Here is a 25,137-nt window from a genome sequence, read left to right as displayed (position 1 = left end):
TCAAACCCAACACTCTGGTGTCCCCTACAATGTCCCCAAACCAAACTCTGATGTCCCCAAGTCCCCCCAAACCTCCCCTTATCCCCTCCCTACGTGTCTCCACTGATGTCCCCAAGTGTCCCCAATGTCCCCAAATGTCTCAAGTGTCCCCAGACCCACTCCTGGATGTCCCCAAGACTCCCCCAACCTCACTTTCGATGTCCCCAAACCCCATTCTGATGACCCCAAGCCCCCCCAAACCTCCCCCTGTTCCCACCCTACGTCTCCCTGGTGATGTCCCCAAGTGTCCCCAAGTGTCCCTAATGTCCCCAACCCCCTCAAAGACAACACTGTGGTGTCCTTAATGTCCCCAAAGTCACCCTAGAATGTCCCCAAACCCAACCCTGATGTCCCCAAGCCCCCCCAAGTTCCCACCCTACGTGTCCCTGGTGATGTCCCCAAGTGTCCCCAGTGTCCCCAAGTGACCCCAATGTCCCCAAGCCCCTCAAACCCAACACTCTGGTGTCCCCTACAATGTCCCCAAACCCCATTCTGATGTCCCCAAGCCCCCCCAAACCTCCCCTTGTTCCCACCCCACGTGTCTCTGGTGATGTCCCCAAGTGTCCCCAATGTCCCCAAATGTCCCCAAGCCCCTCAAAATCCACCCCTGATGTCTCCAGGTCCATCAAACCCACGCTATAATGTCCCCAAACCCCATTCTGATGTCCCCAAGCCCCCCCAAACCTCCCCTTGTTCCCACCCTGTGTGTCCCTGGTGATGTCCCCAAGTGTCCCCATGTCCCCAAGTGTCCCCAATGTCCCCAAAGCCACCTTAGAATGTCCCCAAAGACACCCCTGGTGGCCCCAAACCTCCCCCTGTTCCCTCCTTATGTCTCCCCCATGATGTCCCCAAGTGTCCCCAAATGTCCCCAAGTGTCCCCAAACCCAACTGTGATGTCCCCAAGCCCACCCAAACCTCCCCCTGTTCCCACCCTACGTCTCCCTGGTGACGTCCCCAAGTGTCCCCAATGTCCCCAAGTGTCCCCAGACCCACTCCTGGACGTCCCCAAGACTCCCCCAACCTCACTCTTGACGTCCCCATGTCCCCAAACCCAACTCTGATGTCCCCAAGCCCCCCAAGTTCCCACCCTACGTGTCTCTGGTGATGTCCCCCAGTGTCCCCAATGTCCCCAATTGTCCCCAATGTCCCCAAGCCCCTCAAACCCAACACTCTGGTGTCCCCTACAATGTCCCCAAACCCAACCCTGATGTCCCCAAGCCCCCCCAAACCTCCCCCTGTTCCCTCCCTACGTGTCTCTGGTGATGTCCCCAAGTGTCCCCAATGTCCCCAAGTGTCCTCAATGTCCCCAAGTGTCCCCAAACCCACCCCCTGATGTCCCCGATGTCCCCAAACCCACTCTATAATGTCCCCAAACCCAATTCTGATGTCCCCAAGTCTCCCCAGACCTCCCCCTCTTCCCTCCTTATGTCTCCCTGGTGATGTCCCCAAGTGTCCCCATGTCCCCAAGTGTCCCCAATGTCCCCAAAGCCACCCAAGAATGTCCCCAAAGTCACCCATGGTGGCCACAAAGCCACCCTAGAATGTCCCCAAACCCCATTCTGATGTCCCCAAGCCCCCCCAAACCTCATCCTGTTCCCACCCTACGTGTCTCTGCTGATGTCCCCAAGTGTCCCCAATGTCCCCAAGTGTCCCCAAGTGTCCCCAAATGTCCCCAAGTGTCCCCAAACACACCCTGTGATGTCCCGAAACCGCATTCTGATGTCCCCAAGTCTCCCCAGACCTCCCCCTGTTCCCTCCTTATGTCTCCCTGGTGATGTCCCCAAGTGTCCCCAATGTCCCCAAGTGGCCCCAATGTCCCCAATTGGCCCCAAAGACATCCAAGAATGTCCCCAAAGACAACCCTGGTGTCCCCAATTGCCCCCAAACCTCCCTTGTTCCCACTCTACGTGTCTCTGGTGATGTCCCCAAGTGTCCCCAATGTCCCCAAGTGTCCCCAATGTCCTCAAAGCCACCCGAGAATGTCCCCAAAGACACCCATGGTGGCCACAAAGACACCCGAGAATGTCCCCAAAGACACCCCTGGTGGCCCCGAACCTCCCCCTGTTCCCTCCTTATGTCTCCCTGGTGATGTCCCCAAGTGTCCCCAATGTCCCCAAGTGGCCCCAAATGTCCCCAAGTGTCCCCAAACACACCCTGTGATGTCCCCAACCCCAACTGTGATGTCCCCAAGCCCCCTCAAACCTCCCCCTGTTCCCACCCTACGTCTCCCTGGTGATGTCCCCAAGTGTCCCCAATGTCCCCAATGTCCCCAAGCCCCTCAAACCCAACACTCCGGTGTCCCCTACAATCTCCCCAAACCCCATTCTGATGTCCCCAAGCCCCCCCAAACCTCCCCCTGTTCCCACCCTACGTCTCCCTGGTGATGTCCCCAAGTGTCCCCAAGTGTCCCTAATGTCCCCAACCCCCTCAAAGACAACACTGTGGTGTCCTTAATGTCCCCAAAGTCACCCTAGAATGTCCCCAAACCCAACCCTGATGTCCCCAAGCCCCCCCAAGTTCCCACCCTACGTGTCTCCGCTGATGTCCCCCAGTGTCCCCAGTGTCCCCAAGTGTCCCCGATGTCCCCAAGCCCCTCAAACCCAACACTCTGGTGTCCCCTACAATGTCCCCAAACCAAACTCTGATGTCCCCAAGTCCCCCCAAACCTCCCCTTATCCCCTCCCTACGTGTCTCCACTGATGTCCCCAAGTGTCCCCAATGTCCCCAAATGTCTCAAGTGTCCCCAGACCCACTCCTGGATGTCCCCAAGACTCCCCCAACCTCACTTTCGATGTCCCCAAACCCCATTCTGATGACCCCAAGCCCCCCCAAACCTCCCCCTGTTCCCACCCTACGTCTCCCTGGTGATGTCCCCAAGTGTCCCCAAGTGTCCCTAATGTCCCCAACCCCCTCAAAGACAACACTGTGGTGTCCTTAATGTCCCCAAAGTCACCCTAGAATGTCCCCAAACCCAACCCTGATGTCCCCAAGCCCCCCCAAGTTCCCACCCTACGTGTCCCTGGTGATGTCCCCAAGTGTCCCCAGTGTCCCCAAGTGACCCCAATGTCCCCAAGCCCCTCAAACCCAACACTCTGGTGTCCCCTACAATGTCCCCAAACCCCATTCTGATGTCCCCAAGCCCCCCCAAACCTCCCCTTGTTCCCACCCCACGTGTCTCTGGTGATGTCCCCAAGTGTCCCCAATGTCCCCAAATGTCCCCAAGCCCCTCAAAATCCACCCCTGATGTCTCCAGGTCCATCAAACCCACGCTATAATGTCCCCAAACCCCATTCTGATGTCCCCAAGCCCCCCCAAACCTCCCCTTGTTCCCACCCTGTGTGTCCCTGGTGATGTCCCCAAGTGTCCCCATGTCCCCAAGTGTCCCCAATGTCCCCAAAGCCACCTTAGAATGTCCCCAAAGACACCCCTGGTGGCCCCAAACCTCCCCCTGTTCCCTCCTTATGTCTCCCCCATGATGTCCCCAAGTGTCCCCAAATGTCCCCAAGTGTCCCCAAACCCAACTGTGATGTCCCCAAGCCCACCCAAACCTCCCCCTGTTCCCACCCTACGTCTCCCTGGTGACGTCCCCAAGTGTCCCCAATGTCCCCAAGTGTCCCCAGACCCACTCCTGGACGTCCCCAAGACTCCCCCAACCTCACTCTTGACGTCCCCATGTCCCCAAACCCAACTCTGATGTCCCCAAGCCCCCCAAGTTCCCACCCTACGTGTCTCTGGTGATGTCCCCCAGTGTCCCCAATGTCCCCAATTGTCCCCAATGTCCCCAAGCCCCTCAAACCCAACACTCTGGTGTCCCCTACAATGTCCCCAAACCCAACCCTGATGTCCCCAAGCCCCCCCAAACCTCCCCCTGTTCCCTCCCTACGTGTCTCTGGTGATGTCCCCAAGTGTCCCCAATGTCCCCAAGTGTCCTCAATGTCCCCAAGTGTCCCCAAACCCACCCCCTGATGTCCCCGATGTCCCCAAACCCACTCTATAATGTCCCCAAACCCAATTCTGATGTCCCCAAGTCTCCCCAGACCTCCCCCTCTTCCCTCCTTATGTCTCCCTGGTGATGTCCCCAAGTGTCCCCATGTCCCCAAGTGTCCCCAATGTCCCCAAAGCCACCCAAGAATGTCCCCAAAGTCACCCATGGTGGCCACAAAGCCACCCTAGAATGTCCCCAAACCCCATTCTGATGTCCCCAAGCCCCCCCAAACCTCATCCTGTTCCCACCCTACGTGTCTCTGCTGATGTCCCCAAGTGTCCCCAATGTCCCCAAGTGTCCCCAAGTGTCCCCAAATGTCCCCAAGTGTCCCCAAACACACCCTGTGATGTCCCGAAACCGCATTCTGATGTCCCCAAGTCTCCCCAGACCTCCCCCTGTTCCCTCCTTATGTCTCCCTGGTGATGTCCCCAAGTGTCCCCAATGTCCCCAAGTGGCCCCAATGTCCCCAATTGGCCCCAAAGACATCCAAGAATGTCCCCAAAGACAACCCTGGTGTCCCCAATTGCCCCCAAACCTCCCTTGTTCCCACTCTACGTGTCTCTGCTGATGTCCCCAAGTGTCCCCAATGTCCCCAAGTGTCCCCAATGTCCTCAAAGCCACCCGAGAATGTCCCCAAAGACACCCATGGTGGCCACAAAGACACCCGAGAATGTCCCCAAAGACACCCCTGGTGGCCCCGAACCTCCCCCTGTTCCCTCCTTATGTCTCCCTGGTGATGTCCCCAAGTGTCCCCAATGTCCCCAAGTGTCCCTAAGTGTCCCCAAATGTCCCCAAGTGTCCCCAAACACACCCTGTGATGTCCCCAACCCCAACTGTGATGTCCCCAAGCCCCCTCAAACCTCCCCCTGTTCCCACCCTACGTCTCCCTGGTGACGTCCCCCAGTGTCCCCGATGTCCCCAAGTGTCCCCAAGTGTCGCTAATGTCCCCAAGTGTCCCCAATGTCCCCAGGTGTCCCCAATGTCCCCAAGTGCCCCCAAACCCACTCCCTGGTGTCCCCAAACCCACCCTAGAATGTCCCCAAACCCCATTCTGATGTCCCCAAGCCCCCCCAAACCTCCCCTTGTTCCCACCCTGTGTGTCCCTGGTGATGTCCCCAAGTGTCCCCAAGTGTCCCTAATGTCCCCAACCCCCTCAAAGACAACACTGTGGTGTCCTTAATGTCCCCAAAGTCACCCTAGAATGTCCCCAAACCCAACCCTGATGTCCCCAAGCCCCCCCAAGTTCCCACCCTACGTGTCCCTGGTGATGTCCCCAAGTGTCCCCAGTGTCCCCAAGTGACCCCAATGTCCCCAAGCCCCTCAAACCCAACACTCTGGTGTCCCCTACAATGTCCCCAAACCCAATTCTGATGTCCCCAAGCCCCCCCAAACCTCCCCCTGTTCCCACCCTACGTGTCTCTGGTGATGTCCCCAAGTGTCCCCAATGTCCCCAAGTGCCCTCAATGTCCCCAAGTGTCCCCAAACCCACCCCCTGATGTCCCCAATGTCCCCAAACCCACTCTATAATGTCCCCAAACCCAATTCTGATGTCCCCAAGTCTCCCCAGACCTCCCCCTGTTCCCTCCTTATGTCTCCCTGGTGATGTCCCCAAGTGTCCCCATGTCCCCAAGTGTCCCCAATGTCCCCAAAGCCACCTTAGAATGTCCCCAAAGACACCCCTGGTGGCCCCAAACCTCCCCCTGTTCCCTCCTTATGTCTCCCCCATGATGTCCCCAAGTGTCCCCAATGTCCCCAAGTGTCCCTAAGTGTCCCCAAATGTCCCCAAGTGTCCCCAAACCCAACTGTGATGTCCCAAGCCCACCCAAACCTCCCCCTGTTCCCACCCTACGTCTCCCTGGTGACATCCCCAAGTGTCCCCAATGTCCCCAAGTGTCCCCAGACCCACTCCTGGATGTCCCCAAGACTCCCCCAACCTCACTCTTGACGTCCCCATGTCCCCAAACCCAACTCTGATGTCCCCAAGCCCCCCCAAGTTCCCACCCTACGTCTCCCTGGTGACGTCCCCCAGTGTCCCCGATGTCCCCAAGTGTCCCCAAGTGTCCCCAAGTGTCCCCAGCCCTCACCGCCCTCCTCCAGGATGGTGGCCTGCGCCGCCTGCCCGTACAGATCCACCACGGCGAACACGTTGGGGGGGACGTTCCAGGCGGCCGGTCCCTGGGCCACCCCGTTGACGAAGAAATGGAGCGTCCCGTCGTCCCGGCGCAGCACGCCCACCGTGTCCCCCGCCTGGGGACAAGGACAATGGACACGGTGTCCCCAAGGGTCATAGATCCACCCCCTGGTGTCCCCAAGGGTCATAGACCCACCCATTGGTGGCCCCAAGGGTCATAGATCCAACCCTTGGTGGCCCCAAGGGTCATAGACCAACCCATTGGTGGCCCCAAGGGTCATAGATCCACCCCTTGGTGGCCCCAAGGGTCATAAACCCACCCATTGGTGGCCCCAAGGGTCATAGATCCAACCCTTGGTGGCCCCAAGGGTCATAAACCCACCCATTGGTGGCCCCAAGGGTCATAGACCAACCCATTGGTGGCCCCAAGGGTCATGGATCCACCCATTGGTGGACCCAAGGGTCATAGACCAACCCATTGGTGGCCCCAAGAGTCATAGATCCACCCATTGGTGGCCCCAAGGGACATAGATCCACCCATTGGTGGCACCAAGAGTCATAGACCCACCCATTGGTGCCCCAAGGGTCATAGATCCACCCATTGGTGGCCCCAAGGGTCATAGATCCAACCCTTGGTGGCCCCAAGGGTCATAGATCCACCCATTGGTGGCCCCAAGGGTCATAGACCCACCCATTGGTGCCCCAAGGGTCATAGATCCAACCCTTGGTGGCCCCAAGGGTCATAGATCCAACCCTTGGTGGACCAAACTCACCCCTTGGTGGCCCCAAAGTCACCTCTTGGTGGCCCCAAGGGTCATAGATCCACCCATTGGTGGCCCCAAGGGTCATAGATCCAACCCTTGGTGGCCCCAAGGGTCATAGACCAACCCTTGGTGGCCCCAAGGGTCATAGATCCACCCATTGGTGGCCCCAGGCGTCATAGATCCACCCACTGGTGGCCCCAAACTCACCCCTTGGTGGCCCCAAAGTCACCTCTTGGTGGCCCCAAGGGTCATAGATCCAACACTTGGTGACCCCAAGGGTCATAGACCCACCCCTTGGTGGCCCCAAGGGTCATAGATCCAACCCTTGGTGGCCCCAAAGTCAACCCCAATGTCCCCAGTGTCCCCAGACTCAACACCCCAGTGTCCCCAATGTCCCCAAGGGTCATAGATCCAACCCTTGGTGGCCCCAGAGTCAATCCCAATGTCCCCAGTGTCCTCAGACTCAACACCCCAGTGTCCCCAGTGTCCCCAAGGGTCATAGATCCAACCCTTGGTGGCCACAAGGGTCATAGATCCAACCCTTGGTGGCCCCAAAGTCAACCCCAATGTCCCCAGTGTCCCCAATGTCCCCAAGGGTCATAGATCCACCCATTGGTGGCCCCAAGGGTCATAGATCCAACCCTTGGTGGCCCCAAAGTCAACCCCAATGTCCCCAGTGTCCCCAGACTCAACAGCCCAGTGTCCCCAATGTCCCCAAGGGTCATAGATCCACCCCCTGGTGTCCCCAAGGGTCATAGACCCACCCATTGGTGGCCCCAAGGGTCATAGATCCAACCCTTGGTGGACCAAACTCACCCCTTGGTGGCCCCAAAGTCACCTCTTGGTGGCCCAAAGGGTCATAGATCCAACCCTTGGTGTCCCCAAGGGTCATAGATCCACCCATTGGTGGCCCCAAGGGTCATAGACCCACCCCTTGGTGGCCCCAAGGGTCATAGATCCAACCCTTGGTGGCCCCAAAGTCAACCCCAATGTCCCCAGTGTCCCCAATGTCCCCAAGGGTCATAGATCCACCCATTGGTGGCCCCAAGGGTCATAGATCCAACCCTTGGTGGCCCCAAAGTCAACCCCAATGTCCCCAGTGTCCCCAGACTCAACAGCCCAGTGTCCCCAATGTCCCCAAGGGTCATAGATCTACCCATTGGTGTCCCCAAGGGTCATAGATCCACCCATTGGTGGCCCCAAGGGTCACAGACCCACCCATTGGTGGCCCCAAGGGTCATAGATCCAACCCTTGGTGTCCCCAAGGGTCATAGATCCACCCATTGGTGGCCCCAAGGGTCATAGACCCACCCATTGGTGGCCCCAAGGGTCATAGACCCACCCATTGGTGGCCCCAAGGGTCACAGACCCACCCATTGGTGGCCCCAAGGGTCATAGATCCAACCCTTGGTGGCCCCAAGGGTCATAAACCCACCCATTGGTGGCCCCAAGGGTCATAGATCCAACCCTTGGTGGCCCCAAGGGTCATAGACCAACCCATTGGTGGCCCCAAGGGTCATGGATCCACCCATTGGTGGACCCAAGGGTCATAGACCAACCCATTGGTGGCCACAAGGGTCATGGATCCACCCATTGGTGGCCCCAAGGGTCATAGATCCACCCATTGGTGGCCCCAAGAGTCATAGATCCACCCACTGGTGGCCCCAAACTCACCCCTTGGTGGCCCCAAAGTGCCCTCTTGGTGGCCCAAAGGGTCATAGATCCAACCCTTGGTGTCCCCAAGGGTCATAGATCCACCCATTGGTGGCCCCAAGGGTCATAGATCCAACCCTTGGTGGCCCCAAAGTCAACCCCAATGTCCCCAGTGTCCCCAATGTCCCCAAGGGTCATAGATCCACCCCCTGGTGTCCCCAAGGGTCATAGATCCAACCCAAGGGTCATAGATCCAACCCTTGGTGGCCCCAAGGGTCATAGACCCACCCATTGGTGGCCCCAAACTCACCCATAATGTCCCAAGTGTCCCCAAAGCCAACACCATGATGTCCCCAGTGTCCCCAAACCCAACACCCTGGTGTCCCCAATGTCCTTAAGGGCCATTAAACCCACCCCCAGTGTCCCCAATGGTCACAAACCCATCCCCTGGTGTCTCCAATGTCCCCAAACCCAACACCATGATGTCCCCAATGTCCCCAAGGGTCATTAAACCCACCCCCAGTGTCCCCAAGGGTCTTAAATCCACCCCCTGATGTCCCCAAACTCACCTCTTGATGTCCCCAAACCCACCCCCAGTGTCCCCTGTGTCCCCAAACCCAACACCCTGATGTCCCCAGGTCCCTCAAACCCACCTCATGATGTCCCCAATGTCCCTAATGTCCCCAAACCCACTCCTAGTGTCCCCAATGTCCCCAAACCCAACACCCTGATGTCCCCAGGTCCCTCAAACCCACCTCTAGATGTCCCCAATGTCCCTAATGTCCCCAAACCCACTTCATGATGTCCCCAAACCCACCTCATGATGTCCCCAATGTCCCTAATGTCCCCAAACCCCCTTCATGATGTCCCCAATGTCCCTAATGTCCCCAAACCCCCTTCATGATGTCCCCAAACCCACCTCATGATGTCCCCAAACCCACCCCTAGTGTCCCCAATGCCCCCAAACCCAACACCCTGATGTCCCCAATGTCCCTAATGTCCCCAAACCCCCTTCAGGATGTCCCCAAAACCCACCTCATTATGTCCCCAAACCCACCCTCTGGTGTCCCCAATGTCCCCAAACCCAACACCCTGATGTCCCCAGGTCCCTCAAACCCACCTCATGATGTCCCCAATGTCCCTAATGTCCCCAAATGCACTTCATGATGTCCCCAAACCCACCTCATGATGTCCCCAAACCCACCCTCTGGTGTCCCTAATGTCCCCAAACCCAACACCCTGATGGCCCCAGGTCCCTCAAACCCACCTCGTGATGTCCCCAAACCCACCTCATGATGTCTCCATGTCCCTAATGTCCCCAAACCCAACACCCTGATGGCCCCAGGTCCCTCAAACCCACCTCTTGATGTCCCCAATGTCCCTAATGTCCCCAAACCCACTTCACGATGTCCCCAAACCCATCCTCTGGTGTCCCCAATGTCCCCAAACCCAACACCCTAATGTCCCCAGGTCCCTCAAACCCACCTCTTGATGTCCCCAAACCCACCTCATGATGTCTCCAATGTCCCCAATGTCCTCAAACCCAACACCCTGATGTCCCCAGGTCCCTCAAACCCACCTCTTGATGTCCCCAATGTCCCTAATGTCCCCAAACCCACTTCACGATGTCCCCAAACCCATCCTCTGGTGTCCCCAATGTCCCCAAACCCAACACCCTGATGTCCCCAGGTCCCTCAAACCCACCTCGTGATGTCCCCATGTCCCTAATGTCCCCAAACCCAACACCCTGATGGCCCCAGGTCCCTCAAACCCACCTCTTGATGTCCCCAATGTCCCTAATGTCCCCAAACCCACTTCATGATGTCCCCAAACCCACCCTCTGGTGTCCCCAATGTCCCCAAACCCAACACCCTAATGTCCCCAGGTCCCTCAAACCCACCTCTTGATGTCCCCAAACCCACCTCTTGATGTCTCCAAACCCAACTCCAGCGTCCCCAATGTCCCCAAATCCACCCCCAATGTCCCCAAACCCAACACCCTGATGTCCCCAGTGTCCCCACCCCCCCGGCGATGTCCCCGATGTCCCCACCTTGAGGCGGTCCAGGTTGTGGCCGTACTCGTCCAGCACGGTGGTCCCGTTGTGCATCACCCCGTTCCCCGTCATCATCCACGTGCCTGGGGACACCATGGGGACACCATGGGGACACATAGGGACATCAGCCACCCGGTTTGGGGGGGGATGGGACATCATGGGGATGTCATAAGAGACATTGATGACCCCATGGGGACATTGGGGAGATGTTGGGGACACCATGGGGACGTTGAAGAACCCCATGGAGATGTTGGGGACCCCATGGAGATGTTGGGGACCCCATGAGGACATCATGGGGATGTTGAGGAACCCCATGGAGATGCTGAGGAACCCCATGGAGACCTTGGGGACACCACAGGAACCTCATAGACATGTCAAGGAACCCCATGGTGATGTTGAGGAGATGTTGGGGACACCATGGGGACATCATGGTGATGCTGAGGAACCTCATGGAGATGCTGAGGAACCCCATGGAGACGTTGGGGACACCATCGGGATGTCACAGAGACGTTGTTGACCCCATGGGGACATTGGGGAGATGTTGGGGACCCCATGGGGACATCACGGGGATGTTGAGGAACCCCATGGAGATGTTGGGGACACCATGGGGACATTGAGGAACCCCATGGAGATGTTGAGGAACCCCATGGGGATATTGAGGAACCCCATGGAGATGTTGGGGACACCATGGGGACGTTGAAGAACCCCATGGAGATGTTGGGGAACCCCATGGGGACATCATGGTGAGGTTGAGGAACCCCATGGAGATGTTGGGGACACCATGGGGACACCATGGGGACGTTGAGGAACCCCATAGAGATGCTGAGGAACCCCATGGAGATGTTGGGGAACCCCATGGAGATGTTGGGGACATTGAGGAACCTCATGGAGATGCTGAGGAACCCCATGGAGATGCTGAGGAACCCCATGGGGACATTGAGGAACCCCATGGAGATGTTGGGGACCCCCATGGAGATGTTGATGACCCCATGGGGACGTTGGGGAGATGCTGGGGACACCATGGGGACATCATGGTGATGCTGAGGAACCCCATGGAGATGTTGGGGACACCATGGGGACATTGAGGAACCCCATGGAGATGCTGAGGAACCCCATGGAGATGTTGATGACCCCATGGGGACGTTGGGAAGATGTTGGGGACCCCATGGGGACATCATGGTGATGCTGAGGAACCCCATGGAGATGTTGGGGACACCATGGGGACATTGAGGAACCCCATGGAGATATTGAGGAACCCCATGGAGATGTTGGGGACACCATGGAGATGTTGGGGAACCCCATGGAGATGTTGGGGAACCCCATGGGGACATCATGGTGACGTTGAGGAACCCCATGGAGATGTTGGGGACACCATGGAGACAGCATGGAGATGCTGAGGAACTCCATGGAGATGTTGGGGACACCATGGGGACATCATGGGGATGTTGAGGAACCCCATGGAGATGTTTGGGACACCATGGAGATGTTGCGGAACCCCATGGAGATGTTGGGAACCCAATGGAGATGTTGGGGACACCATGGAGACAGCATGGAGATGCTGAGGAACTCCATGGAGATGTTGGGGACACCATGGGGACATCATGGGGATGTTGAGGAATCCCATGGAGATGTTTGGGACACCATGGAGATGTTGCGGAACCCCATGGAGATGTTGGGAACCCCATGGAGATGTTGGGAACCCCATGGGGACATCATGGAGATGTTGGGGACACCATGGAGATGTTGGGGACACCATGGGGACGTTGAGGAACCCCATGGAGATACTGAGGAACCCCATGGAGATGTTGGGGACACCATGGGGACATCATGGGGACGTTGAAGAACCTCATGGATATGCTGAGGAACCCCATGGAGACACCATGGAGATGCTGAGGAACCGCATGGAGATGTTGGTACCACCATGGGGACATCATGGGGATGCTGAGGAACCGCATGGAGATGTTGGTACCACCATGGGGACATCATGGGGATGCTGAGGAACCCCATGGAGATGTTGGGGACATTGAGGAACCCCATGGAGATGTTGAGGAACCCCATGGAGATGTTGGGGACACCATGGAGATGTTGGGGAACCCCATGGAGATGTTGGGGACATTGAGGAACCCCATGAAGATGTTGGGGAACCCCATGGAGATGTTGGGGACATTGAGGAACCCCATGAAGATGTTGAGGAACCCCATGGAGATGCTGAGGAACCCCATGGAGATGCTGAGGACACCATGGGGACATTGAGGAAGCCCATGGAGATGCTGAGGAACCCCATGGAGATGTTGGGGACCCCATGGGGACATCATGGAGATGTTGGGGACACCATGGGGACATCATGGGGATGTTCAGAAACCCCATGGAGATGTTGAGGAACCCCATGGAGATGTTGGGGAACCCCATGGAGATGTTGGGGACACCACGGAGATGCTGGGGAACCCCATGGAGATGTTGGGGAATCCCATGGAGATGTTGGGGACACCACGGAGATGTTGGGGAACCCCATGGAGATGTCGGGGACCCCACGGGGACATCATGGGGATGTTGAGGAACCCCATGGAGATGTTAGGGACATCATGGGGACGTTGAGGAACCCTATGGAGATGTTGGGGACACCATGGGGACACCATGGGGACGTTGAGGAACCCCATAGAGATGCTGAGGAACCCCATGGAGATGTTGATGACCCCATTGGGGTGTTGGGGAGATGTTGGGGACCCCACGGGGACATCATGGAGATGCTGAGGAACCCCATGGAGATGTTGGGGACACCATGGGGACATTGAGGAACCCCATGGAGATGTCGGGGACCCCATGGGGACATCATGGGGATGTTGAGGAACCCCATGGAGATGTTGAGGAACCCCATGGAGATGTTGGGGACACCATGGGGACGTTGAGGAACCCCATAGAGATGCTGAGGAACCCCATGGAGATGTTGGGGAACCCCATGGAGATGTTGATGACCCCATGGGGACGTTGGGGAGATGTTGGGGACCCCACGGGGACATCATGGAGATGCTGAGGAACCCCATGGAGATGTTGGGGACACCATGGGGACATTGAGGAACCCCATGGAGATATTGAGGAACCCCATAGAGATGTTGAGGAACCCCATGGAGACATCATGGGGATATTGAGGAACCCCATGGAGATGTCGGGGACCCCATGGGGACATGGCGGTGACGTCGGGGACCCACCTGAGCGCAGGTTGGTCATGGTGGAGGGCAGCTGCAGGTGGGCGGGGCTGTGGGTGGTGACGCCGATCTCGATGGAGCCCGCCCACTTGTCCACCATGCGGTCGATGCGCACGGTGAAGAGCTCGTTGTCCCGCAGCGCCCGGGCGCTCAGCGCCACCCCGTGGTTGAAGTCGTCCGTGGCGCTGGGGACATGGGGACAGCGTCACGACACGGGGACAGCAGGTCAATGGGGACACCAGGACACAAGGTCAATGGGGACAGCAGGTCCATGGGGACATCAGGGATGGGGTGACAAGGACTCAAAGTCAATGGGGACATCAGGTCAATGGGGACACCAAGGATGGGAACACCAAGGATGGGGACACAAGGACACAACGTCAATGGGGACAGCAGGTCAATGGGGACATCAGGTCAATGGGGACAGCAGGTCCATGGGGACAGCAGGGATGGGGTCACAAGGACTCAAAGTCAATGGGGACATCAGGTCAATGGGGACATCAGGTCAATGGGGACACTGAGGATTGGGACACAAGGACACAAAGTCAATGGGGACACCAAGGATGGGGACACAAGGACACAAAGTCAATGGGGACACCAAGGATGGGGACACAAGGACACAACGTCAATGGGGACATCAGGTCAATGGGGACATCAGGTCAATGGGGACACAAGGACACAACGTCAATGGGGACATCAGGTCAATGGGGACATCAGGGATGGGGACACAAGGACACAACGTCAATGGGGACACCAAGGATGGGGACACAAGGACACAACATCAATGGGGACACGAGGTCAATGGGGACATGAGGTCAATGGGGACACCAAGGATGGGGACACAAGGACACAACGTCAATGGGGACATCAGGTCAATGGGGACATGAGGTCAACGGGGACATCAGGGATGGGGTCACAAGGACACAACATCAATGGGGACATCAGGTCAATAGCGACATCAGGTCAATGGGGACACAAGGACACAACATCAATGGGGACATCAGGTCAATAGGGACATCAGGGATGGGGACAGAAGGACACAAAGTCAATGGGGACACCAAGGATGGGGTCACAAGGACACAACGTCAATGGGGACATCAGGTCAACGGGGACACCAGGGCAACAGGGACACCAAGGACACAACATCAATGGGGACATCAGGTCAATGGGGACACCAAGAATGGGGACACAAGGACACAACATCAATGGGGACATCAGGTCAATGGGGACACCAAGAATGGGGACACAAGGACACAACGTCAATGGGGACATCAGGTCAATGGGGACACAAGGATACAAAGTCAATGGGGACACCAAGGATGGGGACACAAGGACACAACGTCAATGGGGACATCAGGTCAATGGGGACACCAAGAATGGGGACACAAGGACACAACGTCAATGGGGACATCAGGTCAATGGGGACATCAGGTCAATGGGGACACAAGGATACAAAGTCAATGGGGACACCAAGGATGGGGACATCAGGTCAGTGGGGACACTGAGGATCGGGACACAAGGACACAAAGTCAATGGGGACACCAAGGATGGGGACACAAGGACACAACGTCAATGGGGACACCAAGGATGGGGACACAAGGACACAACGTCAATGGGGACATCAGGTCAATGGGGACATGAGGTCAATGGGGACATCAGGGATGGGGACACAAGGACACAACGTCAATGAGGACATCAGGTCAATGGGGACATCAGGTCAATGGAGACATCAGGTCAATGGAGACATCAGGGATGGGGACACTGGGACACAATGTCAATGGGGACCCCAAGGATGGGGACACAAGGACACAACGTCAATGGGGACATCAGGTCAATGGGGACATCAGGCCAATGGGGACACAAGGACACAACGTCAATGGGGACATCAGGTCAATGGGGACACCAAGGATGGGGACACAAGGACACAACGTCAATGGGGACACCAAGGATGGGGACACAAGGACACAATGTCAATGGGGACACCAAGGATGGGGACACAAGGACACAACGTCAATGGGGACATCAGGTCAATGGGGACATGAGGTCAATGGGGACATCAGGGATGGGGACACAAGGACACAACGTCAATGGGGACATCAGGTCAATGGGGACATCAGGTCAATGGGGACACCAAGGATGGGGACACGAGGACACAACGTCAATGGGGACATCAGGTCAATGGGGACATGAGGTCAATGGGGACATCAGGTCAATGGGGACATCAGGTCAATGGGGACACCAAGGATGGGGACACGAGGACACAACGTCAATGGGGACATCAGGTCAATGGGGACACCAAGGATGGGGACACGAGGACACAACGTCAATGGGGACATCAGGCCAATGGGGACATCAGGTCAATGGGGACACCAAGGATGGGGACACGAGGACACAACGTCAATGGGGACATCAGGTCAATGGGGACATGAGGTCAATGGGGACATCAGGTCAATGGGGACACGGGGGTTAGAGACATAAGGTCATTGGGGACCTCATTGACCCATGTCCCCATGTCCCCCTGTCCCCATATCCCCCTGACCCCCCATGTCCCCCTGCCCCCCACAACCCCATGATGTCCCCATTGTCCCCAATGTCCCAAATGCCCCCATTGCCCCCAATGACCCCAATGTCCCCATTGCCCCCAATGTCCCCATTGCCCCCAATGTCCCCATTGAACCCATTGTCCCCAATGTCCCCAATGTCCCCATTGCCCCCAATGACCCCATTGACCCCAATGCCCCCAATGTCCCCAAGGCCCCCAATGCCCCAACGTCCCCAATGTCCCTATTGCCCCCAATGACCCCATTGCCCCCAACGCCCCCAACGCCCCCAACGTCCCCATTGCCCCCAATGTCCCCATTGTCCCCAATGCCCCCGTTGACCCCAATGTCCCCATCACCCCCATTGCCCCCAATGTCCCCAATGCCCCCATTGACCCCATTGACCCCATTGCCCCCAATGCCCCCATTGCCCCCAATGTCCCCATTGCCCCCAATGCCCCCATTGCCCCCAATGCCCCCATTGACCCCAACGCCCCCAACGCCCCCAACGTCCCCAACGCCCCCAACGTCCCCAACGCCCTCAATGTCCCCAACGCCCCCACTGCCCCTCACTGCGGCCGCAGCGCCGTGCGTCCCTCGTTGACCACGGCCGCCTTCTGCCCGCAGTTGGGGTGGAAGAGCAGGCGGGGGAGGGCGGGGGGGGGCGGGGCGGCCGGCGGGGCACGCCTGGGTCCCTCGGGGGACATGGCGCGCAGGATGGCGTTGTGCCGCCGCAGCCGGTCGCTGGGGTTGTGGCTGTGGACGATTGTCACCTTCACGGCCATCCCGTACAAGTCCACCACCCCGTACACCACCTGGGGGGTCAGCGTGGTGGCCACCCCTGGGGACACGGGGACACGGGTGTCACCGGGGGGACACCCCCCCCCCCCGCCGGGGCCGTGGGGTGACAATGGGGACGTGTCCTAGAGATAGAGGTGGCACCAAAAGCCACCCCGGGGTCCCTCAAGGGTGGGGACACTGCAGGGATTCACCATGTGCCCATGTCCCCCTGTCCCCATGTCCCCTTGTCCTGATGTCACCCCATGTCCTCATATCCCCTTGTCCCCATGTCCTCTTGTCCCCATGTCCCATTGTCCCCATGTCCCCATATCCCATTGTCCCCATGTCCCTCTGTCCCCATGTCCCCCTGTCCCCATGTACCTCTGTCCCCATGTCCCCCTGTCCCCATGTCCCTCTGTCCCCATATCCCCTTGTCCCCATATCCCCTTGTCCCCCTGTCCCCATGTCCCCCTGTCCCCATGTCCCCCCATATCCCCCTGTCCCCATATCCCCCTGTCCCCATGTCCCCATATCCCCCTGTCCCCCTGTCCCCATGTCCCCCTGTCCCCATGTCCCCCTGGTCTCTATGACCCCTTGGGGACAGGGACACCGCTGTCACTATGGGGACACCCCGTACACCACCTGGGGGGTCAGCGTGGTGGCCACCCCTGGGGACACGGGTGTCACCGGGGGGACACCCCCCCCCCACCCGGGGCCGTGGGGTGACAATGGGGACGGGTGGCAGCAAAAGACACCCTGGGGTCCCTCAAGGGTGGGGACACTGCAGGGATTCACCATGTGCCCATGTCCCCATGTCCCATTGTCCCCATGTCCCCATATCCCATTGTCCCCATGTCCCTCTGTCCCCATGTCCCATTGTCCCCGTGTCCCCATATCCCATTGTCCCCATGTCCCTCTGTCCCCATGTCCTCATATCCCCATGTCCCCATGTCCCCATTGTCCCCATGTCCTCCTGTCCCCATGTCCCCCCACATCCTCATGTGTCCCCAATGACTCCATTGTCCCCATTGCCCCCATTGACCCCACTGTCCCCAACGTCCCCATTGCCCCCAGTGTCCCCATTGACCCCATTGACCCCAATGCCCCCATTGACCCCACTGTCCCCAACGTCCCCATTGCCCCCAGTGTCCCCATTGCCCCCATTGACCCCAATGCCCCCATTGACCCCAATGTCCCCATTGCCCCCAATGTCCCCAATGTCCCCATTGCCCCCATTGACCCCAATGTCCCCAACGTCCCCATTGCCCCCAATGTCCCCCAATGTCCCCATTGCCCCCATTGACCCCAATGTCCCCAACGTCCCCATTGCCCCCAATGTCCCCCAATGTCCCCATTGCCCCCATTGACCCCAATGTCCCCAACGTCCCCATTGCCCCCAATGTCCCCCAATGTCCCCATTGCCCCCATTGACTTCAATGTCCCCATTGACCCCAATGCCCCCATTGCCCTCAATGTCCCCAATGCCCAAAATGTCCCCATTGACTCCATTGTCCCCAATGTCCCCAATGACCCCCATGTCCCCATTGCCCCCAATGTCCCCAACACCCCCAACGTCCCCATTGCCCCCAATGTCCCCAAATGCCCCCATTGACCCCAATGCCAATGTCCCCAATGTCCCCATTGCCCCCAATGCCCCCATCGACCCCAATGCCCCCATCGACCCCAATGTCCCCGTTGACCCCAATGTCCCCATTGACCCCAATGTCCCCAATGTCCCCATCACCCCCATTGCCCCCAATGCCCCCAATGCTCCCATTGACCCCAAATGCCCCCATTGCCCCCATTGCCCCCAATGCCCCCATCGACCCCAATGCCCCCATCGACCCCAATGTCCCCGTTGCCCCCAACGTCCCCAATGCCCCCAATGTCCCCATTGACCCCAATGTCACCATTGACCCCAATGTCCCCAATGCCCCCAATGTCCCCATTGACCCCAATGTCCCCATTGACCCCAATGTCACCATTGCCCCCAATATCCCCAACGTCCCCATTGACCCCAATGTCCCCATTGACCCCAATGTCCCCAATGCCCCCATTGACCCCGACGTCCCCATTGCCCCCATTGCCCCCAATGTCCCCATTGCCCCCAATGTCCCCATTGCCCCCATTGTCCCCATTGCCCCCGATGTCCCCAATGTCCCCACCCTGGTCCACGCCGTTGATGTAGAAGTGCAGCGCGTTGTTGGCTTTCCGGGTCAGCCCGATGTGATCCCCCTCCTGTTTTTGGGGGGACACGGGTGACAATGGGCCCCCCCAAACACCCCCAAACCCCCGCATGGCTCCGGGAGGGGACCCAGGCGTCCGGGGAGCCCCCCACCAACCCCCTTTTTAAGGCTATTTGGGGAGCCCCAGGAGTTTTTTGGGGGGGACCCCAAGTTTGGGGGGTCCCCATAATTTGGGGGGGGATGACCCAAGGGTCTGGGGGTGGTCCTGGGAAGGGACCCAGGCGTCCGGGGAGCATATTGGCCTTGGGGGGTCCCCTGGATTTTGGGGGGTCCTGGGACAATTTGGGGGAGTCCCCTCAATTTTGGGGCATCCCAAGAGGTTTTGGGGGGGGTCCTTTGGATTTGGGGGGTTTTTGGGGGGGTCCCCATGATTTTGGGGGGTCCCAAGGGGATTGGGGGGGTCCCCTCAATTTGGGGGGTCCTGGGACAATATGGGGGGTCCCCTGGATTTTGGGGGTCCCAAGGGATTTGGGGGGGTCATGGGGGGATTTGGGGGGGTCCCCTCAATTTTGGGGGGGTCGTAGGACAATATGGGGGGGTCCCCTGGATTTTGGGGGTCCCAAGGGATTTGGGGGGGTCATGGGGGGATTTGGGGGGGTCCCCTCAATTTTGGGGGGGTCGTAGGACAATATGGGGGGGTCCCCTGGATTTTGGGGGTCCCAAGGGATTTGGGGGGGGTCCCCTCAATTTTGGGGGGGTCGTAGGACAATATGGGGGGTCCCCTGGATTTTGGGGGTCCCAAGGATTTGGGGGAGTCCCCTCAATTTGGGGGGTCCTGGGACAATATGGGGGGGTCCCCTGAATTTTGGGGGTCCCAAGCAGTTTTGGGGGGATCCTTTGGATTTGGTGGGGTCCTGGGGGGTCCCCTCAATTTGGGGGGGTCCTGGGATGGTTTGGGGTGTCCCCTCGATTTTTGGGGTCCCAAGGGGTTTTGGGGGGGTCCTTTGGATATGGGTTTTTTTGGGGGGGTCCTTTGGATTTTGGGGGGTGTGGGGGGGATCCCTATGATTTTGGGGGGGTCCCCATGATTTTGGGGGTGCTGGGGGGGTCACCTGCAGCTCGTCGAGGCTGAACTCGCAATATTCGCGTCTCGTCCCCTTCCCATTGGTCAGAATCCCACAGCCGCTCATCATGATGGTACCTGGGTGGGGGGGGGGGGGGGGGGGGGATAAACTGGGGGACCCAGGCGTCCAGGGGGGCCCCACCCCCATTTGGAGGGGACCCAGGCGTCCGGGGGGGACCCAGGCGTCCGGGGAACCCCCCCACAAGTCGCTTTTTAAAGAGGATTTAGGGAGTCCAAGGGTTATTTTGGGGGGTCCCCACCCCCACTTGGAAGGGACCCAGGCGTCCGGGGGGGACCCAGGCGTCCGGGGACACCCCCAAATGCTTTTTATGGGGACCCAGGCGTCCGGGAAGCCCCCCCCAACCCCCTTTCTTAAGGGTATATGGGGAATCCCAGGGGGTTTTGGGGGGACCCCGAGTTTGGGGGGGTCCCCATAATTTGGGGGGGGCGTCCCAGGGGTTATGGGGGGGTCCTGAGAAGGGACCCAGGCGTCCGGGAAGCCCCCCCAACCCCCTTTCTTAAGGGTATATGGGGAATCCCAGGGGGTTTTGGGGGGACCCCGAGTTTGGGGGGTCCCCATAATTCAGAGGGGGGGTCCCAGGGGTTATGTGGGGGGGTCCTGAGAAGGGACCCAGGCGTCCGGGGAGCCCCCCCAACCCCCTTTCTTAAGGGTATATGGGGAATCCCAAGGGGTTTTGGGGGGACCCCGAGTTTGGGGGGGTCCCTATAATTTGGGGGGGGTACCCCCATATTTTTGGGGGGGCTCTGACCGGAGCGCAGGTTGGTCATGGTGGCCGGGTACTCCAGGCTATTGGGGTTATGGGCCGTCACCCCAATTTCAATGGACCCCGACCATTTGTCCACCAGCTTGTCGATGCGGATCTGGGGGGGACGGGGGGGTCAGGGACCCCCCTGAACCCCCAAATTCACCCCCTGAACCCCCAAATTAAAGCAGGACCACCCCCCCCGAACCCCTAAATTAAACCACGACCCCCCCATGAACCAGGGAACCCCTGAACCCCCAAATTAACCCAGGGACCCACCAATGAACCAGGGACCCCCTGAACCCCCAAATTAACCCCCCTGAACCCCCAAATTAACCCAGGACCCCCAAATTAACCCAAGACCCCCCCATGAACCGGGGACCCCCTGAACCCCCAAATTAACCCCCAGGAACCCCCAAATTAAACCAGGACCCCCAATGAACCAGGGACCCCCTGAACCCCCAAATTAACCCCCAGGACCCCCATAAATCCCACCATGACCCCCATAAGTACCCCATAGGACCCCCATAACACCCCCCATAACCCCCCCAAGACCCCCATAACCCCCCATAGGACCCCCATAAGCCCCCCATAGAACCCCCATAAGCCCCCCAATTCCCCCCATAAGCCCCCCAATTCCCCCCATAGGACCCCCATAACCCCCCCCAGGACCCCCATAATAAGCACTAGAGCCCCCATAATCCCCCATAGGACCCCCATAATCCCCTATAGAACCCCCCTAACACCCCCTAGGACCCCCATAACCCCCCATAGGACCCCCGTAAGAACCTCTAGAACCCCCATAACCCCCCCCAGGACCCCCATAACACCCCCTAGGACCCCCATAACCCCCCCATAGGACCCCCATACCCCCCCAGGACCCCCATAACCCCCCCTAGAACCCCCATAACCCCCCATAACCCCCCCCAGGACCCCCATAACCCCCCCTAGGACCCCCATAATCCCCCCCAGGACCCCTATAAGCCCCCCAATTCCCCCCCTAGGAACCCCATAACCCCCCTAGGACCCCCATAACCCCCTATAGGACCCCCCTAACACCCCCTAAGACCCCCATAACCCCCCATAGAACCCCCATAACCCCCCATAACACCCCCCATAACCCCCCCAGGAACACCATAACCCCCCCCAGGACCCCCATAACCCCCCATAGGACCCCCATAACCCCCCCAATTCCCCCCATATCCCCCCCTAGGACCCCCATAACCCCCCCAGGACCCCTCTAACCCCCCCCAATTCCCCCCATAACCCCCCCAATTCCTCCCATAGGACCCCCATAACCCCCCAGGACTCCCATAAGCCCCCCAATTCCCCCCATAACCCCCCCAGGACCCCCATAAGCCCCCCAATTCCCCCCATAACCCCCCCTAGGACCCCCATAACCCCCCAGGACCCCCTAACCCCCCCAATTCCCCCCATAGGACCCCCATAACCCCCTATAGGACCCCCCTAACGCCCCCTAGGACCCCCATAACCCCCCCCTGGACCCCCATAACCCCCCCAATTCCCCCCCCAGGACCCCCATAGACCCCCCTAGGACCCCCATAATGACCCCCAGGACCCCCCCTCGCCCACCTCGAACATCTCCCCGTCGCGCAGGGGCCGGTTGGTGAGCACGACGCCGTTGTTGAACTCGTCCAGCGGGCGCCTCCTCTCGGCCGTCTTGTGCCCGTTGCTCAGCTTGATCAGCGCCCCGCACTTCTCGTGGAACAGCAGCGCCTCGTTGGACAGCGCCGGCCCCGCCCACGCCGCGCCTGGGGGGCGGGGCCACGTCAGGGACACGCCCCCTCCCAGAGGGCACGCCCACCGGAGGGACAACGCCCACCAAAGAACCCCCTATTAAGCTATAATAGTAAGAGGGGAAGCTCCGCCCCCAGGGTAGGACATGCCCCCTTGAATAGGCCACGCCCCCCTGAGAACACCCCCATTCAATCATTATGGCAAGGGAAGGAAAGCTCCGCCCCCTTATTGGCCACGCCCCCCTGGAACCCCCCCTTCAATCATTATAGTAAGGGAGGGGAAGCTCCGCCCCCTTATTGGCCACGCCCCCCTGGGCCCCCCCTTCAATTATTATGGTAAGGGAAGGAAAGCTCCGCCCCCGCCTCATTGGACAGCGCCGGCCCCGCCCACGCCGCGCCTCGAGGGCGGGGCCACGTCAGGGACACGCCCCCTCCCAGAGGGGACGCCCACCGCAGAGACACGCCCACCGCAGAACCCCCTATTAAGATACAGTAGTAAGAGGGAAGCTCCGCCCCCGGGGTAGGACATGCCCCCTTGAATAGGCCACGCCCCTCGAATAGGCCACGCCCCCCTGAGAACACCCCCATTCAATCATTATGGCAAGGGAAGGAAAGCTCCGCCCCCGGGGTAGGCCACACCCCCCTGGGCCCCCCCCCCATTCAATCATTATAGGAAGGAAGGAGAAGCTCCGCCCCCTAGGGTATGACACGCCCCCTTATAGGCCACACCCCCTCGTAGGGCCACGCCCCCTTGAATAGGCTACGCCCACCATAGGGACACGCCCACCATATAACCCCCTATTAAGCCATAGTAGTAACAGGGGAAGCTCCGCCCCCAGGGTAGGCCACGCCCCCCTCAATCATTATAGCAAGGGAAGGAAAGCCCCGCCCCCGGGGTAGGCCACGCCCCCCCGGGACCCCCCCTTCAATCATTATGGTAAGGGAAGGAAAGCTCCACCCCCGCCTCATTGGACAGCGCCGGCCCCGCCCACGCCGCGCCTCGAGGGCGGGCCACGTCAGGGACACGCCCCCTCCCAGAGGGCACGCCCACCGGGGGGGCACGCCCACCAAAGAACCCCCTATTAAGCTACAGTAGTAAGGGGGAAGCTCCGCCCCCGGGGTAGGCCACGCCCCCCCCGGGACCCCCATTCAATCACTATGGCAATGGAGGGAAGCTCCGCCCCCTTATTGGCCACGCCCCCCCGGGTCCCCCCCTTCAATCATTATGGTAAGGGAAGGAAAGCTCCGCCCCCTTGTTGGTCACACCTCCTTGAATAGGCCACGCCCCTCGAATAGGCCACGCCCCCTCAGGACCCCCCCCCCCCCCCCCCCCCCCCCCCCTTAAATTATTATGGCAAGGGAGGGGAAGCTCCGCCCCCTCATTGGCCACGCCCCCTTGAATAGGCCACGCCCCCTTGAATAGGCCACGCCCACCAGGGAATACACCACTGCCACCCCCACAGTGGGGGAAGCTCCGCCCCCTGGGTTTGGCCACGCCCCCTTGAACAGGCCACGCCTCCTTGAATAGGCCACGCCCACCAAGGACACCCCCCACCATTATGGCAAGGGAAAGCTCCGCCCCCTTATTCGGCCACACCCCCTTGAATAGGCCACGCCCCCCCGAGAACACCCCCATTCCATCATTATGGCAAGGGAGGGCAAGCTCCGCCCCCTTATAGGCCACGCCCACCCCAGAAAAATCTATTCAGTCATTATGGTAAAAGGGGGGAAGCTCCGCCCCCTGGGGTAGACACACCCCTTCAATAGGCCACGCCCACCAAGGGTGGGGGTGGGACATGCCCCTGAGAGCCCCACCCCCTCTGAGAGCCCCACCCCCTCCCATCTGCAGGCGGGGCTGACCGTAACCCCGCCCATTTGAGGCCCCGCCCCTTGGGAGGCCCCACCCCTTGGGAGGCCCCGCCCCCTGTCACTCACCCTCGGGCGTGTCCAGGCTGTCGGGAAATTTGTCCGGGCGGGGGCGGGGGGGGGCCGGGGGCAGCGCTGAGGGGGGCAGTCGGACCGGTGACCCCCCAGTGCTCCCAGTAACACCCCAGCCCCCAAACCCACCCCCCAAATCCCCCCCAAAATCCCCCTCCCTACCCCCCACCCCCCAAATTCCCCCTCCCCATCACCCCAGCCCCCCAAGCCCCCCCAAATAC

The 25,137-nt window shown here is 59.5% G+C and overlaps 1 protein-coding gene across 1 annotated transcript in view; it reads right to left on the bottom strand.

The window, feature by feature from the left end:
* Window positions 1–24,979, bottom strand: part of NEURL4 (neuralized E3 ubiquitin protein ligase 4) — a gene marked incomplete at its 5' end in the record, with an annotated part of 65,695 nt that extends 40,716 nt beyond the window's left edge. The window contains 9 exons of the mRNA XM_082077550.1: window positions 6,109–6,271; window positions 10,623–10,708; window positions 13,832–14,013; window positions 16,942–17,209; window positions 19,314–19,386; window positions 20,447–20,535; window positions 21,228–21,339; window positions 22,815–22,993; window positions 24,914–24,979. Of these exons, the coding sequence (XP_081933676.1) occupies window positions 6,109–6,271; window positions 10,623–10,708; window positions 13,832–14,013; window positions 16,942–17,209; window positions 19,314–19,386; window positions 20,447–20,535; window positions 21,228–21,339; window positions 22,815–22,993; window positions 24,914–24,979 (1,218 nt within the window). The remainder of the gene's footprint in view (window positions 1–6,108; window positions 6,272–10,622; window positions 10,709–13,831; window positions 14,014–16,941; window positions 17,210–19,313; window positions 19,387–20,446; window positions 20,536–21,227; window positions 21,340–22,814; window positions 22,994–24,913) is intronic.
* Between the last annotated feature and the right edge of the window lie 158 nt (window positions 24,980–25,137).

The sequence above is a fragment of the Streptopelia decaocto genome (assembly GCF_964273445.1).
Source record: "Streptopelia decaocto genome assembly, contig: HAP1_SCAFFOLD_586, whole genome shotgun sequence".
Lineage (NCBI taxonomy): Eukaryota > Metazoa > Chordata > Aves > Columbiformes > Columbidae > Streptopelia > Streptopelia decaocto.
Note: the sequence above shows the minus strand (reverse complement) of the source record. Positions and strands in the feature narration are given on the sequence as shown.